Raw genomic sequence first — 18,536 nt, 5'->3', positions numbered from 1 at the left:
GACGTAGCAAGTGACGGATGTGTACAGAGAACAGAGTTGAAGATTAAGAAGTCAGATGAGGAGAGAGAGACAAAAAATGTACGTAGGAGAATTTGACGTGGAGACGAATGCATGAGAAAACAGAAAAAGGAGGATAGTCAAAGGCAAAACAGGATAGAGGGGAGAGCAGAAGCAGAAGAGCACAGAAAGGTCATTAACAGATAGAGGTGACAGTGTGACAGGCTTTAGGATGGGGCATTCAACACAGATGCATATTGGCTGGTTTAGTGAAACCATAAAACAAAAATCAGGCAACAGAGCACCAAACAATGTTATTTTCAATCATAAACATATGACCACGCACACTTCACACACACAAATAAACATACAAACCCATTCACATAAGAAAACATACATGCGGGGAGAAAAGATGCTCCAGACAACCAACACTGGGGTGTAAGAGGATATTACAGTGACACAAGATGAGACAAACACCCATGAATTTGACACACACCACACCATCTAAGACTGGAGACAACATTCACATGAGGGACTTGCATACTTATGTGTTATACATTTGAACACTGATTAAAAAAAGGTAACACATGCACTTAAAATACATTGTATTAAAGACAAGAAACACATACAATTGTAAATTAATACCAGATGTACATCAACACTCAGACAGTCAGAGCAGATGTACATCAACACTCAGACTCACACACACTTATCTACAAAATAACCACTTGCTACCACTGGTTCACCACTATGGTTCTTTGAACTGTATTGCTGTATACACACTCATTATGTTGCTGTGACGCTGTCACCCTGGATAAGGGCAGCTGCCGAGAAAACCAATGATCACACTGTAAGCGTAACCACCACTCTGGGGAAACCCCTCCATCACAAGTGAATGGTTGGGTCTGCCATTGACATGTCAGCATTAAGAATATTACTGTTCCATTTGAACACGCCTGGCTGTGCTTGTGCTTGAAAATAAAGTCAAATAAAAATTTAAAAAAGCAAAATTCGTTATGCATACTTTGGTGTAACATAAGGTTAACTGTTGATAAAAATCCTTGCAGGTGAACAAAGACCTATGAGTCTAAATTAAGGATAGCAGAGTTAAAATAAACTCTTGCTTTTTCATCCTCTTGGAACCGGAAGAGGGATATGAAGTGACTATCTCCATGTAGAGAGAACAAGAAAATGAATTCAAAGCACGAAAGGCTGATGGTGGGAATCTCCGTGACGAGAACAGGGATGCGGTATGGGTTGTAAAACCCTTGTGATAGCGAGTGGTGTTTGAAGGTGGCTGTGGCTGATAAATATTTCAGAGAGACTGTAATTAATGGAGGATCTATTTTGAGTCCTCTCTCTGCACAGCCTATTTTAAGGAAGGGTGGGTGCCCTGCTATTCTCTGTGAAGGGAGGTGCACACTTCGCTTGGCTCTGCAGACAAAGATGAGAGCAGGATGAGCGGGAGGAGGAAGAGGAGGAGGAGGGATTCTGCTGTTGATCACATGATATTTCATCTCCACTCTCTCCTCACGACAGCATTTCCCATCACACGCACAAACAGGGGAAGCAGGGAAGCTGTTTTTATTGTGCGCTTCCATCACTCTCAGTCTATACTAGACGGCTCACATAAGACTTTCTTGTTTTGGTTCATTTAAGTGAAGTCTGTGGTTTCATGGCATTCTTATATTAACAGCACGTAACCTGTAAAGGTTAATACCTTATACACTTTACATGAATGCTTTCCTGAGGACACCAAGCACATTTTTAGGTGAAATGTAAAAAGGCCACAAATAGGTTCTAAACCTCAAACATATAAATAATATGACATAATAGATTACATGTCAACCTCGACTCAAATTTCTGCAAGCAGCACAAACAGAAGTGATGACAAAGGAATGAACAAAGAGTCACCAAGAAATTGGATGATTCAAGACTTGATGACAAAAAATGTGAGTCTATATCTGAAAGCTTATCTTAAGCCCATTAATAACGGTGCACACGAGACACAAACAGCAAAATGCATATAACCTACTTTTACACTACAAAAAAACTATATGTGGTTGCACTCTAAAGCTGAAACGATCAGTGGGTTAACAGAAAATTTGTTTTATTGCAACTTGCACTTTTTATGCCTGTATTTGATAGCAGATAGTGGGGAGATTACAAGAAACAAGGATGAAAGAGATTCAGATTATAACTGGGGACTCTGCGGCTCATAGTTGAAGTTGTAATACTTTTGAAAGATAATTCACTTACTGAAGTGAAAAATGCCAAACATTCACTGGTTTGAGCTTCTAAAATGTGAATATTTGATAGTTTTTTTTCAGTCTTTTGACGTCAGCATGGGTTCTACGAGGTTGTGATGAACATTTTTCACTCTTGTCTGTTATTTTATAGACAAAAAGGTTAAATCGAGAAAATAATCAGAGAATAAAATCAACAATGCAAATAACTGTTGCACCTTTTCGCACTTGAAGCAAACACGATAACACTGTCTTTTCTCTACAGTCTCATGTTTCTTATTTTCTTGTCGTCACCTCGACAGCACCATTGTATTTACTTCTTACATATTTGTATGTGCCACTATGCAACAGGTGACATGCCAACAAAAACTACAAGACTAAGTCAACCACAAAACAAACAGGTTACTGTGGAAGCGATGCATTTATTTTATATAAAAAAATGTAGTTGACAGCGAATGGGTGGAAGGGTAAGTAGGTCAATCAGTCCCCAGTGAAACCACAAAGCAGCCATGCATGGGCCTTGGGAAGCCCCACGGTGCAGTGTTGGAATAGCCATCAATCAGCCGACTGCGCCAAGCAAAGATATAAAAACCACCACAAGTCACCACTATCATCACCAAACCACTTTCAAAAAATGGGCATGGCAACACACAAGTCAAAGTCAGCAGCACCCGAATACCTAAAGATCTGCCTCCTCTTTTGAGAGCTAGAGCAGTAGCCCTCAGTGGAAAGTCTGTTGGGGTTAACATTAGGAGAAAATGCTCGGGTTACAGAACTGGATTGGAGAATAGGAGGGGGTTCAGGGGAGGGTGAGATAAGGAGGGGTGGGATGTTGAGGCAGGCACATTGTAGAACTTTTACCCCTGAGAAGAAGAAGGGAAAAAAAAAGCAAAAAAAAAAAACAAAAACCGCACACAACGCAGAAACTTTGACTGTTGAAAAGCCCACGCTTCCTCTCTCTCTCAGCATATTATGTCCTAATCTTTCAACCTCAATGGCCAGGGTGCTTAGAGATGGAGGCTGACTGTAACTGCTGTGTGAGCTAGCTTATTTCTAGAAAACATTTGTTCCACTACCTACAACACTTTCTCAGAGACAGTGTGTCCCTCACAGTCTAGCGTAATGCAACCCTTGAAAATCTGGCCAAGGAGAGAAACATCAGCAAATGCATATTCATTATTTCCCTGGCAATGAAAGGAATAAAATAAGTGGGAAATAAAGATATGCAAATTCTCTTCTATAACCACAAGCTGTTTGAAGTGGACTTTTGTCTGGGGTAAATTATTGCCAGTGATCAGCTGTGTGCAGAGAATCATGATGTAATCTGTAAAATCAGTTATGTTTACGAATCTAAAGCCTCCTTCATTTCATACCTAGCAAGCACACTGTAGCTGTAAGGGTAAAGGTGGTGAGGAGGGAGTCTTATAAATTGTACACACTAGAGTCCCCAGCAGGATGCATCCTCTTACCTGTTGTCGTTGATGTATCCATTTTGAGAAGACTGTAAAAAAAAGGACACCTGCACATTATGAAATGCTTCATTCATCCAGGAGCACTTAAGACCGACATTTCCTGCCTCTAAACATGTGTGTTTAGGATGTAATATGTCACTTAAAGCTGTAGTTCCCAATCTGAGGACCAGAACCCCCTCAAAGGATCGCCAGATGAATCTATGGCCACAAGAGTATTACGCAAAATTGTTGATTATTTTACTTTTATGTAATCCTTGCTCTTTTCTTGGCAAATACTGTAGAATTTTATCTCTGCAAACTATTGAAATTAAACGGTCTGAGGGGGTAAAAATCACTCTTTGAATGAGCTGCACCAACATGCACTCTGATGAAACGTTGGGAACCAGTGACTTCAAGTAGAAATCTTACTATGTTTCACTTCACCAGGTGTCAAACAGTTCTTATTCTCGTCTGATCAAGAAATACTGACGTCTTACTACTCAAAGGAGCTGGAGGTAACAGCTAATGATTGAAAAACAGATTGTGGTTTAAAGTTGGCCTGTCCTTCCCTTGGTCTGTTCCCCTGTCTAGGTCCAATACTTACTTCTCGGGCAAAGATCCGGTCTCGTACCCGCTGATACTCTTCCTCTCGCTCTTCAATGGACTTGCTACGTCGCCCGTCCTGCAGTGGCACACGGATCTAATATTTGGGAAAACAATCATAATGTGAAAATAGTTAAATATATGCAGAAATATTATGTAAATACAAATAAAGCCACACTTAGTGTGACCTGCTGCAAAAAGTCACATGATGACAACAGTAGCATGCGAAGGGAGAGCAGCTGCCTGCTGTCAAAACAACAGACAGAATGGAAAAATGAGAGTTCTGAGGAGTGGGATCAGCGTGGGAAGGTTTAACACCACAAACGTGATAGAAGACTCACAGAATCATCATACAAAAGAATATTACAAATATGCACAAGCATTAGGTGCCAAAGAAAAGTGCCAATGCCTCAAACAAACATTGCTGGAAGGAATGAAGAAGTGTGAGAAACTTCAGACAGCAACAAAGCAAGCAAAGTTGATTAAAAACATGCTTCGTTATTCTCATTATTCTTTTAATGCTCCAACTGTTGCTGCGGTTGAAGACATGGTGCTTCAATGCTTAATTGAAAACCTCAGAAAATATAGTAAGTATGTAGAAACAAGGTATCAAGTTCCTTTTGAAATGAGGAAAAAATTGTGCAGTTGTGAGTTTTACAGCTGACAAACTGAGTTTTAACGTGTATCTCGTGTTATTACTAAGTCTGACAGCACAGTAGATGGAGTCAAGTTTTGAATCACAAGAAGCACTGCTCCAGGCTAAACAGTTTTGTGGCTCACACAGGGAAATCAGCAGCAATGGAGGAGACGTTGTATGCATGGAAAATTGAAAACTGTCATTTTGAGAGACGGCACCAGGAACATGCAAGTTATTGCATATGAATGGCCTATGAATAGTTCAGTACACTCTCAGTGTTGGTGGTGATTGTATTGAAATGAAAAAGTGGTATCACGCTTTCTGCGATTCTAACTTTAATTTATCAACAATATAACAAAAGCAATCCCGCCGTGCATACAGGAAACCTGAAATGTACGACCCAGCAGGTAACAGAGAATTGAAAGGTTTGGACCTTAACACAGCCTTAAAAAGGTGACTGAGCTTCCTCCAGTGTTAGCACTACCTGCCAGTTGTCACCTCTGCCCAAATGAGCTGCTTCACCTCCACCGTAATCACCGTTAAAACTCTACATGCTCTTGCACATACCTGTCATTGATAAATCAATTAAGGTTCTGTCAACTTCTACAGCTTTTTTTGAAACAATTAAAGAGTTGTTCTTAATTATCAACACATGGCTGGGTCAAGAGACGCTGCAGTACTTGTTGAAGCCACTACGCCCACCACTACTCCTACTTTCAGATGCCCAGATAGTCTGGGGGCTCACCACTGGAAATCTGTGAGTGTCTGATTAACGGCTTATTTGCCGTCAAAAACAGACCATGCCTCCTTTCATCTGATAGGCCCTTTTATCTAGAAAATACAGACTTAAATGGTTAAGGTCATTATGAAAGATTGCATGAGACAAGCTTACGGCAAAGTTTTGTTTTGTTGCATAATGACGAACACAACTGATGGCTGTAACTACAAAAAGGTGACAGTGTGAAGGGGAGTGAAGTATGAGAAATAGTGGCACGTGTTCGGACCATTAAACACTCGGTACTTTTGTCGTTAAGTTGACAAATGTCATGGTATGCAGCCCACCTGATTATCATCCTTGTCCATGCTGGCATCATCTCTCTTCAGGATGAATTTCTTCTGGAAGTCCATGTTACGTTCATCCTTGATGTGTTCAGAGAACCGTTGTTCTGGGCTGTTGAAAAAGTAGAGGGCAAAAAGTGTGCCAAACATATCATCTGACTGCATTACAGAAAATATTTAAGCGAAGTGACAGAAGAAAATGACACTTGAACTATTTAAAAGTGGTCCCACAGTGAATGTGGTGATGTTAGCACTCCTAAATCTGAATATCAAATCCTCACACATGATTTGGGCAACTATTAATTGTTAAGGTGCATCTAGATGCTGTTAAAATTTTCAACACCTCAACACAAGTGCATCTGCTTGTCTTCTGACAAACTCTCAAGTTATTCTATGAATTTTTTTTTTTTTTTTTTCCAAAATAACACAATTAAGACTGACACTACATTTATTACCTACACATACTTTATTTAATGGTTGTGGCTGTGGGGTATAACCTAACTTTAAACAGCTTGCTGGCTGCTTAGCTAACATGTTCCTCTGACTATCACACAGTGTAATAAGCGCACCGTGTTTTTGTCATTGGTTTGTTGTGTTGAGTTTTTTCCGTGTATGCTGGGCTGAAGCTGCTTTCATTTCTCTGGTGTATGTGTACTGTCTCAGCCTTCTGCAGAAGCAGAAGTTCCACTTGCCAACCTGTTGCTGCTCTATCAGAGTTCTGGTTCTGGTTGTTCTTCATCCAACTCAAGCACAGAAGATACGGCTGCAGGATTCTTCTGTTACCTTCATGCTATCATCCCTGTGTTGTCACAGCAACCTCAGCCATGTGGGTTGTTATTGTGTTTTGTGTTTTTACTCATGTAACCTTCTGGATTTTACGTGCATAGAATAGCCCGTACCATAAGCTCTGTTGACACCAACACAATCAAGGCTGGAAAAGTCTGAATAAAGTATGGGTGTTGTTTTTTAGTGTCATTAAATACTTAAGTCACCTCTGTTCTTTTATTTTAAGCATATCTACATAAAACAAAGATCTGAAAAAAATGTAATTCTAGATCCAGTTTCCTGTGGCTTTAAGGCTGCAGCTGCTAAAACTCACATGCGTGTGTTGCCCGTCTTGTTGATGATGACGGCCTTGCCTGTCTGATCCACATTGTGGTCCATGCCAAAGTAGGCAGCCACACGGTGCAGCAGCATACGATGATAAGAAGTCATCTGAGGAAATTTCTTGTACTGGTTACTGCAGGGGATACAAAATACAAGGTTGTAATTAGCATGTTATTTGCATTGCAATCAATTAGTAGCTGCAAAATTACTGTATTTCTGTTGAATGCTGTAATGTCTACTCTCATAATATGTATAATTCTTTTTAGCATTTGCAATATTTTTGAGAACACAACCCTCTTCTACAATCTAGGGGATTCTGCATCAATGGTTGTTTCACCAGACTGAAACTACATTCCTTTTCATACAAAATTGTATTCTTGATATTTTCAAAAGAACAATGGTAAACCCTCCAATTACACCATTTTTGTAACTCTTGTAATGCCTTCTGTCGTCTCGTCTCCCACAAGAATTATCGTCTCTTAAAAAAGGTTTACTTTTTTTTATTTTCATTTTTTGAGGTGTTTGACAAGCAGGATGTTCCAGGTTGCAAACAAATATTTTATAAAAGATGATTTATTGCTTTCAGACAGACTTTAAATCATAATACCTAAATACTAAACACTATTCTAGTCACAGGGGAACACAAAGTCCTTGCCAGAAATAAAAACTTGCTCCATAATATCAACTGCAACCTGCCATATTTGTCTCAGTACTCCAGCAATCTATAAATATAAAGGAAAGGATGTAGAGGGGCTAAATTTAAATACAAGAGAGTGGTTATGAAGAACGTGGCTTACTTGTCGTCATTAATGAACTCCAGGATATCTTGTTCTAGTTTGAGCAGCATCATTCGATCCCTGCTAGGCCAAAGGGGGGAGGAGAAGTCATGGGGGAGTTGGTCAGTGAAGAGAGTGCAGTGAGCATACCAACCACAGATCAAAGGCATGATGTATGGCAATAAATTCCTTGTTTCCCTCAAAAGTTGGCAGGTATTCAGGTACTGAGTAGTCAGTGCATGTTATAATTCATATTGCACATTGCCACCAATGCAACTACCAGGCCATTTCACTTTATGAAACCTGAGCGATGAATGTGCAAGTGCTTTTTGACTTTGTTTGTCTTTATTAATCTGTTGGGTTAAAGATTATCCAAAACTGCTGTCACATATCTCAGTAGTCAGTTCAAAATTCATTGTGTAAATGACAAAATAAATTAATATAAATGAGCAACATCATATTCATGTTTTTGTTCATTTTCTGTTGTGCTCCTGTATATACATGTTATACATGTGCATATCAGTCAACCTTTGGTGGCAGCCTCATACCTGGGATTGTTTTTCAGTGTGTTGACCAGAAACTCATGAACATCGATGCCCGTGGAGTCAGTGTATTCCTGACTGGAGTCTAACAGAGAGAAGGAAAAAGTAAATGGGCAGGCAAGAGGAGGAAAAGCTTGAGAGACTGGGGCGGGAAATGATGGTGACACTTCCATAGAGTGCAGGGGAGACAGAGAGAGTTAAGCCAGACTGCTGCTAAGCATAGCTGCTAAAATGATACCTCAACACTTGGGTTGGGCAATCATTTCTATTTTCATATCGTCCAATTGTGGTGACTTGAGATGGCCAATAGGCGATTTGATTGCCAGGGTGTAGTGGGAGTAGGGAAGTAGGAGGGGGTGTGGGGAGGGGGTTATGTCACAGCACACCAGTGATATGCCAGCATGGACGACATTGTCTTTGTGCAAAAGAAAAACGTGACATCAGATGGTGATCTCTATTAGGAGTTTTACCCAGATGTCAAAGGTGAACCTAATGATATTACACATCCTATCTGTAGGCCATTACAAGGCATTTATAAAAAAGAGTGAACATTTAAAAAAAAATCTATTTAATAGCAATGTCTCCTCTACTCAGATGACAGCTCTCTTTTTAAAGTCTGTGTGTCTGTGCATGGTGTGTCAATATCACAGCGACATGTTCTGGTTTACAGTATTATCTCATAATCATAATCTTAACTTCAGAACTACGCTTGGGAGAACATGCATATGAAGAACGGTGATGCAGGGTGTCAGATCCATGGAGATGAGATAGCAAATGGCTTTGTAATTAAGGATTTCAACTTCAATCGTCACGTGTGCTGATTAATGGGGGATCGGTGGGCAGACATGACACTCCACCAGAAACATCTCTAAATGTAGGACACAGATTCAAGTGATTACTTATAGAACATCTTAGTCGTGGTAGTAAGTTAGTTAAAAATCACCCAATATCGGCATAGGAAAAATCGGCAATCATCCCTGCAAACATCTATATACAATACCACTACCAATCGGCACAAGCCTACCCAACACAACAGCAAAGACATCCCAGGCTGTTCAGGGAGGATAAACACAAGACGCAGATAGAATGAGACACCAGCTCGCTGTTCTTCAGTGCTTCCTCACACATGCACACACACTCTACAGGGGATCATTTTCCACAATTTTCCACAACACTAGACAGTTGGGCTAGCCATTTCATCTCTGTTGCTCTCAGAGCCTAATGATGCCTGTGGGCCTCTGCAGAGAGAGGGAGTGAGGTGGGTAATTAAAAAAGGAAGAGGGAGGGACCCCATTATCTTCCAGAGAAATTAGCTTGACATCATATTAGTCTGGGTATTAATAAAGCAGTGGACATTATATTTACATGTAACAGTCATGACACGACAAAACCTTTGCCCTAGCATTCAAGATATCTGTGTAGGGGGAATTAATTAAATGAAGAAAGAAGGAAATTTTATAAACTCAACATAATACTACATAGTAGACAGAGCTTGTCTTGTGTAGGAATAAGCATGGCACCGGCACTGATAACACAGGTTTAATTAGGACTGCACCAATAGGATACAAAATGCACTTAAGCCACAAAGTTGCATCTTACCACGTGATAACATCTTTCGCGGAGTCTTGTCCTTCTTCTCCTTCTCTTCATTTTCATACTCATCCTTTGACGACTTCTCTTCTTCCTTGTCTGATGGACAGCTGATGTGAAGCTGGATAATATCCTGGAAAACGACATTCCACTGCTATGAGAAAAGATGGTAAAATTCTGAATTCAAATTTTAGTTTAGTCTAATAAGTATTGTTAATCCTACACAAACTGCAGTAGTGTACCAAGAATTGCAGGCTAGGCTAACTGCAGGTTATGGAGTAGGGTTAGGGTGAGGAGTTAGGGGTTAGAGACAGGAACAGTACCGATTCTGGAGGCCCATCATTGGAGAACGGACCAGAGGACTCCTCACACACTGCCAGACTCCGTACCAGCTTCAGTTTGGCATTAGACTGAAACAGAATCACACATATATCACCTGTAAGGCTAATTGTGTTTGTTTTTTAGGGATTTTCACTGAATTTAACTAACTGTTCTTCCCATTTCCATCCCAATTTTATCACATGCACCGAAAATTCATACTATGAGAGCACTGGTCGTTTATAGTAAACAAGGTCCTCTTGCAACAAGCACGGCTCACAAACAACTGCTAGCAATATGAAGTCAGGAAGGACAGAAAGTAATGGGGCGAAAATGCAAATGAGCTGCTAACGCACCAGAGTTCCTTGAAGTAAAATAAATATTAAACAGTGAACCAAACTGAACTACAGAGTGCTGGCACCGCAAGGAGCATTATTACAGTTTTTGTTTCCCTAATAAACTTTTTTTGCATCACTGATTTTTTTCATATTTGAAATTAAAATGAAATAAGAAAATTTATTTTCCAAATATTCCTAATCTGATTGATTTCAGGCTTTTTGTTGATACAATTTATTGATGAGAATAATGAACCTTAATCATCTGTCAATACTAAGCGTTACGATTTGAAATGAACCACAGTGTGTAGCAGTGTGTGTGTAACAAGTTTCTTTCTCCCAGTGTTTTGTTGGGAAGAGAAAATCCTCTCTACTTAATTTCAGAAGTTGTTGAACAATGACTGATAATAGAGGAGGAGCTGAAGTGAGACATGGTGAACACACACAGCTTTAAAACAACTGATTAGCTGATTGGGACAATGTCCCTTTGTGGATTATGTGCTAAGACAAAGAGGGAAATTAAATAAGGGTGATCCAACTTCAAGAATGTTTTCACTGTGTTAACAGCAATTTGATCTAATCTCTTTTACAGGAGGCATTATGAGTAGGTTAAGCACAGGATGTCAGCCCCTCCCAAAACAAATAGTTAGGGCTGAACTCTCATGTGCAAGTATAACCAAACACTGCCTTGCACACAAGCCTAAAAAACAGGACACTTCGCTACACATCTTCAAGTTATGAGCAAGGCAAGTTCAGTTTTACAGATGCAACTGCTAATGCAATTGTTAGTATACTACAAACAAGTGGAGTTCACAGAGTTTTTCTGTCCTCGTCGATGTCCACAGTCGGTCGGGGAGTTCCTCCATTGGCAGTTTGTGGCAGAAAGATTCAAACTTCAACATGTCTAAGCAAGGCACAAATCAACTTCACGCTGTATCTGAATGCAGCTTGCTCAGCGGAATGGAAAGTATCTTGGGGGAGTGAGATAAGACTCACTGTCAGACTTTTCTTAGAAATTTAATTATTTTGCAAACCAAAATCTATCAAATATAGCTGGTTATAGTTTTTATCAACTCTCCTCTTTCATAGCCTTACTGAGGTCAGCCAACTGCCATGAGGAGGTTAAAAGTAGGTGGGTTAAAAGTCAATGATAAGGGGAAGGTGGTCCACTGTAGTTGAGAGGATTAGAGAGTTAATATTGGAAGGTCATGTTACGCAACAAACCAGCAGGGGGTTATTTCAGGGAGCAGGATCATGACTTTTAGAAGGATGAGTATCTAGTTTTGTAGTTGAAATCAATGACCACAGACTTCTTACCTTGGCCCTTTTCCTGCCATGGCTGTGATTAGGAGCTCGTTTCTGCAAGACAAAATTATTTTACTGGTATTAATAACAAAGTGCACAATGCAGATTCGAGACATGCAGATAAACACACATGCAAAGACAGTCCAACCAGCAGATACTGCAGTTCATTTGCAGATATTTTAGCTTCTAAAGCTCACTGAATATTAGAACTATTTATGCATTAATTGACTTCAACACTGAATTTCTACTACATAAATGGCATGTTATGGATTCAAATAGTGCAGGGGTAAATTTAAGTTCCTGCTACTGTAGTACTGTCATATACTTGACAAGATCTCATGTTGTTTGCTAATAATTCTATTTGAGCAAGATTTGAACACAACTAGTCTGCTCAGATCAGTGACCAGGTGCATAGAACAGGTGTGAAAAAGTGTAAACTGAATTGCCTTTTTCTGCTGGAGAAACCTGGTTTTTTTGACCGTGCATTGGCCTGAAATGGCTTTTTAACAGGGTTTTTAAAATGTAAAAGTATCACTGTGAGGACAGTGTGCTGATCTGATAGGGATTCCTCTTGCAGTGAGTCCTTGTACCCAAAAATAACTAAATGAAGCTGGTTAAAATTTACACTGAAATAAGACTAAACAAGTCAGTTTATACCTAAACGATTGTTTGTAAAATTCAGACAAATGTGCACAATAAGAAAAAAATAGGCATGCATTTATTAGTGCAGAGCCTTTTCTTCCTACAAAGCTTCAAATAGAATAGTCTTGGCTGAAAAATATGGTAGATAGAACAGAGAGGAGTCACATTATTACAGACCAGCTGTATACAAATCCTCATTTTGCTGTAGCAAGTTTATTTCGGAACAACTCTAATGTCATCGACAAAACCAATATAATGTAGAGTCCAATATAATGGTGTAAAAATTCCTACTAGCACTCTTATGTTGGCACTTCTTCCCACCTGTGCATCCTGTGGGGAGCTATCCTCAGGCTCCAGGCCCTCTCCTGTCCCTTCCTTGGTGCCCTGTGGTTGAGGGGAGGTCTTGCCTCGACTGCAGGGCTCAATGAGTGGCCCACTCTCTCCCTCCTGCTGGATGTCTGTTGTCAGGCTCACTGACATCTTCTTAGGGGAGGGGGAGAGGGTGGGAGTTGGGGAGGGGGTTGGGTGGAGAACCCAGGAGTGGCTGGAAAGAGGAGAAAAGAGAGGGAAATTCAAAGTCCCGACAGAGACACATACAGTATATGTGTGAGAGTGTACTTTACTACACTACCTACCTGTAGGTGGTACCAGATCTGTGCTGGACTCTGTACGGTGAGTCTGGATGGGAACCACGCACAGGAAGATGAGGGGAACCCACTAAGGTAGTGTACTGGGCTGGGCTGCAGCAGGGGGCGAAGCGCAGTCCATAGCAAGCCTAAGCCTTTGGGGTGGGGCTGTGACAGATCAACACAGATCAACAAAACGCTAAAACTACATTCAAAATTACGAATTTAACGATTAAAAGACTGATCTCGGTTTTGTTTTATTACATGTTCAGCACAAGCTCCTTCATTTCAGGTAGGAAAAAAAAACATCTGATTATTACATCTTAACATCAATTAAGATTATTATTGACATAACCTCATTTGTCACCAGTGACCATCCAGTTTTATACATTAAGCGCAGGTTGGTGGCAGTAACTGACTAAGGACCAGAACGGGGGAAGAAAAGCAAACCCAATAAGGTTGTTCTTTGTTTTGTTTTTTTTCTTGAATTTTTTTATTCCTTCATGAAGAAAGGCATTTTTGTGTGAGCCAGAACTTTTCATTTCATTCATTACAATCTTTTACAAAATAAACTTGAAAAAACAATGACTGCCCAGTTTACTAGTCCATGGTATTGGCTGGCATTTTAAAAGGAATCTGAGGCAATCTGATTATAACCATAAAAATCCTTTATTAAATCATGGACAAACCCAAATTTCTCTGAATATCAATTTTGTTTTTTGTGTTAAAAAAAAACAAAACACAACACAAATAAAAAAGGTATTTTGGAGGCTTAATTTTCCCCAGTACTGTTACAAACCAACAGACACATCTTTAGTAGAACAATATGAAAAGAATATAAACATGCACAACAAAAAAAGGCAGCAATATTTACAGCAATCAGGTGAACTGAAGCAATAGCAGCAAGACAGGCAGACAAGGGGGAGGGGCACACTACCTCAGCGGTCACTGGGGTCTCTCTCTTTTCTCTCCCTCCGGCTTAGTGCAGCAGCATGGTCTGTCCTCCAGTCAGGAGCCCTGAACACCAAGAGCAGAAGAGGAAGACACGGATGACGTCATGTTTCACACACTGAGTGACTCATCGCTGCTGCTGCTGATCGTAGCAGGGAGGAGGACAAGGCAGCTGAAAGCTCAGAGCATACTGGCACACAGGGTTTATAAATGAAAGGCTCCAGTCTGGTTTAATCTTCCCAAATCTATTAAATTGTTCATTATTTGACTTTGTCAGTGCATAACATGCTGGTTTCTACAGTGTGGGCACCTCTTGTCATTGATGGGAAACACATCTGAGAAAGAACACAGATTTATTTTTGCTGCTGAAATCAAACTAGTAGAAATATGTCAGTGACAGTTCATTTTGCAAAGCTGTAGATCAAGTGTGGTGACAGTTTTTGCATTTTCAGCTGGAAGTCGCATATAGCGCCAAGTACAGTGGCATTTCTTTAGTTCCTCTAGTTACGAGCAACTAGCAGCTAAGAGCTGTGCTGTCATGTATCTCCTCAGATTTGGGGTGTATGCCAGATTTCTCTGCTTTCACAAAGTTGACCATAGAATTAACAAAGCAATGTTTAAAAAGAGCATAAAAACAAACACACATCAACACCTCCTGTTTAAACCCACTAGGCATCTTCCAGCTGCAAGCTCATCTTATTCAATGTTTAAATTTGGGCTGCTATATCTTCAACAGCAAAATTGCTATTACAACAATATTTGCGATAAACATATCCTTATCATGACTAGTATTGATGACCACAGACTTCTTACCTTGGCCCTTTTCGTGATCCTGCCCTCACTTTCTTCAGCTAATCTACATCGTTAAAACTATTTTCCCAGCATGGAAAAAGATGACACAGAATCACAAACAGCTTTGGGATGAATTCTGGCTCCAAAGCGGTAACTCTGACATCTTAGGCATTACACCCATTACACATAAACTGTACACAGACAGACAACATGGATGAATAACAATCTATCTGACAAGCTCTGGTATCACAGGGTCAATATCAACATAAGTTTCTTGCTGAAAGAAAGATGAAAAGTATGCATTAAATCCAAGAAGAATTCACACATACAACAGTGAGATAAAGCGCAAAAGAGCACAAACTCAGCCCTCAAAAGCGTGATTGCCAGATTGTTTGCATGCAGTGTGGATGAGTGTAATTCATGCATGTTCCTGCTTGTATCTCTGTGCTGGCCTGTGCTCTACTGTACTGTGCTCTACTGTGCTCTACTGTACTGTACTGTGCTGTGCTGTGCTGTGCTGTGCTGTGCTGTGCTGTGCTGTGCTGTGCTGTGCTGTGCTGTAGGATAGATGAGACGAATGAACAAACGAGGCAGGGATTCCCAGTGTGGGGAAAACCCAGGCAATGCAACAGCACAAACGTCATCAGCTGCAGCATCAGCAGCATTACACCACATCACTGACCAGGACACCCACATGCCCCAACCCACTCTGCTTATGCAAGCCGGTCTTACAGCAGCATAGAATACAGCCACGCTATCTACTGTATGCAGATACAACTGCCTGACACAGTCTCTTCGAAATAATCCCCCCCTTTTGCTCGCTTAAACGCACATGCACACACACTGTATTCTTGCACAAAAAGAATGAATGGTTTTGGATTAGAAAGCAAAGAAAATCATTCATCTCAAGTGTCATTCTTACGGCTGAGCGAATATCCTAGCGTAATAGCAGGGAGGGGCCGCGGGAAAAATTGTGAATCAGAGCCAGGGTGCTTATGAATAAACCAGCTTTACCTATCCTCTCCTCCTCCACCCATTCCTCTCTTATGTTCCCTCCGCTCTCTCCTCAACACTCCCCCCTGCTTCCCTCAAAACACACACACACACACACACACACACACACACACACACACACACACACACACACACACACACACACACACACACACACACAGGCAGGCAGGCAGGCAGGCAGGCAGGCCCACAGGGTTGCCAAGGAGATGGTAACGTCATTCTCAACTGCTGCCATTTGTGTTGAGCGAGTACCAGTGAGAAGGGCAGGGAGAAGAATGATATTAAAAATAAATACGTGGACTGCAGTGTGCACAGACTGAGAGGGATGGACAGACCGATGCAGAGAGAACAGGGCAGAATCAAAAGAAAAGGCTATCTTAGACTGTGATATAAACAACAATGTGGGTTCTCAGTCATTCAGGTCATGTAATATCAATCAGAAGACAGTCAAATTAGTGCTGCTGAACTGACTAAGCCTGTGACATGAGTGGTGAAGCCTCGTCAAAAACTATGCAGCATATACGCAGTTGCTTTTGACCTATTATTAGACAAACAGCAATAGCGCCTTAAAAGCGCATATATACGTGCCCATTAACACATTAATTGAAAACGATTAAGCACAAAGAATCTACCCTGAACACAACACAGTTTGCACTAACACATGTTTATAGTGTGCAATTCTGATTGGTTCTTCGAAGTCCACATTCTGTATCACCTGATAAATGGTCAGTGCAAACAAAATTCATATGAATGATTCCTCCAGGACACCTCAAAGATGGGACTACATGTACCTCACTTTAAAGTTAAAACCTGTCAATGTTCAAGTGCTTGTTCAACTGTTAAGCAGTGACATCAACAAAAACTTAAAATGCTACTCTTGACTGTTGATGGAAAATAACGATGATACTAATTAGGTAAACACAGTATTAGGTCAATTTACATAGTAGTAGAATTCTAGCTGTATTATTAGAACCACTTTTGTGGCTGGTACTAATAAAGAGCATCCTTATTCTTATGTAGTGGTAACATAAAGTGTTATTTTGGTATAAGAACTTAACTACAGTGTGTCTTAATACAGGCTGCAAACTGCAGACTCAACATCTATAAAACCAGCAGCAGCAGCACTAATCTCTGCCTGTTGTGTCCCAGTTCAGTCAGCGTGTCGGTCGGCCTGATGTTGGCATCTCTCCGCCAACTGTTTACATCATCACATGTGGCTGCAGACATGCAGTAGGGCAGCTGATTCACACAGGACTCTTGCCAGTTACATCATAGTAAAGGAGGTTATCCACATTATGCTGGCCTCACAAAGGCACATTAACGGGCTGTTGTAATACAGCATGATAGGGATGCTTTGATCAGGCATTTAAGAGCAAATATTTATAATCCAGTTTATTATCTTGAAGAACTGTCCAGTTTAAAACAATGACTAAAACAATGTTTCTTCTTGTTCCTGAGCATTTGTACAAAAAGTTCAAACTAAGGCAACCACTTTTGTAGTATCTGTACTATTTTTCGTTAGTCTCGCAATAGCACAATATTAATACAGGCCTGCATAGTACTAGTAGCTCATTTCAGAGGATTTTTTTCTGATTCATTGAATCATTCTATTACTACAAAAATCAGCATGTATCCCTCTTAACACTATCCACTGGTTCAACAATCAAATGATATAAACAACCAGTTTTTCCAATTCTTTCACACATTTTCTTTCAACTATGAGACAACATCAGAGATTCAGGTGTCATCATGAATATATTAGTCCTTACGACAATAACTTAGCTCCCCATTTTCTTTAACAGAAGAAAAAGAAAGTGATCCATTTTCTTAGATTTGGTTCAAAAAACGATGAACCAACTCTTTACTAAGGACTTTTATCAGTGTGAAATTAAATTTTGTTAAATCTGAAGAAAATACAGTGGCAACTGTTTCACAAAACCCCATGAAACCTATACAGCTAGATGGGCCATCTACATAGACACACCACCCACCAAAAAAAAGCATCTGTCATAATGCAGGGCAGGGCACCCTGACCCATTTCACACACATTACCGGCCTTGCAGACTCTGAAACGGGCCTTTCTGATGACAGGCAACCAGCTGAGACACACAGGTCATACACTGCCCTGTCCACTGTGTCAGGTTACCACACCAAAGACTGCCAATGGGAGGGGGCCCTGAGTGAGACAGTAAGCGTGAGTGTGTGTGTGTGTGTGTGTGTGTGTGTGGTGTGTGAGCCAGTGAGTGAAAGAGGCAGAGAGAGCTATCTCTGGTCAGCACTGTGTGTATGTGTTCATGTTTGTGCTAAGGCGCACAGAATGTACATCGCCACTTCAGACAGTGGGCTAGCCGGACTAAATACTTTGTGCGCGTATGAGCTCACTGTCAAATTTAGCCGCTCCAGGTCAAGCTTGGTCAGGGTCTCAGCGATAGATGACAGCAGGGCAAGCAGCAAAACTGAGAGGAATTCTATTTCGTGGTCGCTGGTTAGAGTGGCAGGCTTGTGTGTATCCATTTTTTTTAACTGATTAACTAATTAGATAACT

The 18,536-nt window shown here is 40.6% G+C and overlaps 1 protein-coding gene across 10 annotated transcripts in view; it reads right to left on the bottom strand.

Annotated features, from left to right (window-relative positions):
- Nucleotides 1–18,536, bottom strand: part of r3hdm2 (R3H domain containing 2) — a 55,843-nt gene that overhangs the window by 15,940 nt on the left and 21,367 nt on the right. For 4 of the 10 annotated variants that reach the window (XM_076740259.1, XM_076740314.1, XM_076740288.1 and 1 more), the window contains 13 exons: nt 14,172–14,251; nt 13,244–13,402; nt 12,930–13,152; nt 11,979–12,020; nt 10,332–10,418; nt 10,018–10,141; nt 8,425–8,503; nt 7,898–7,957; nt 7,093–7,233; nt 5,997–6,105; nt 4,299–4,394; nt 3,713–3,762; nt 2,923–2,976 (listed from right to left, as the gene is read on the bottom strand). In XM_076740259.1, coding sequence (XP_076596374.1) covers nt 2,923–2,976; nt 3,713–3,762; nt 4,299–4,394; nt 5,997–6,105; nt 7,093–7,233; nt 7,898–7,957; nt 8,425–8,503; nt 10,018–10,141; nt 10,332–10,418; nt 11,979–12,020; nt 12,930–13,088 — 1,001 coding nt within the window. In that variant the 5' untranslated portion in view covers nt 13,089–13,152; nt 13,244–13,402; nt 14,172–14,251. The remainder of the gene's footprint in view (nt 1–2,922; nt 2,977–3,712; nt 3,763–4,298; nt 4,395–5,996; nt 6,106–7,092; nt 7,234–7,897; nt 7,958–8,424; nt 8,504–10,017; nt 10,142–10,331; nt 10,419–11,978; nt 12,021–12,929; nt 13,153–13,243; nt 13,403–14,171; nt 14,252–18,536) is intronic. The other 6 variants (XM_076740278.1, XM_076740323.1, XM_076740295.1 and 3 more) reach the window with 3 other exon arrangements.

The sequence above is a fragment of the Chaetodon auriga genome, chromosome 2 (genome assembly GCF_051107435.1).
Source record: "Chaetodon auriga isolate fChaAug3 chromosome 2, fChaAug3.hap1, whole genome shotgun sequence".
NCBI lineage: Eukaryota > Metazoa > Chordata > Actinopteri > Chaetodontiformes > Chaetodontidae > Chaetodon > Chaetodon auriga.
This window is presented reverse-complemented; position numbering and strand designations above follow the sequence as displayed.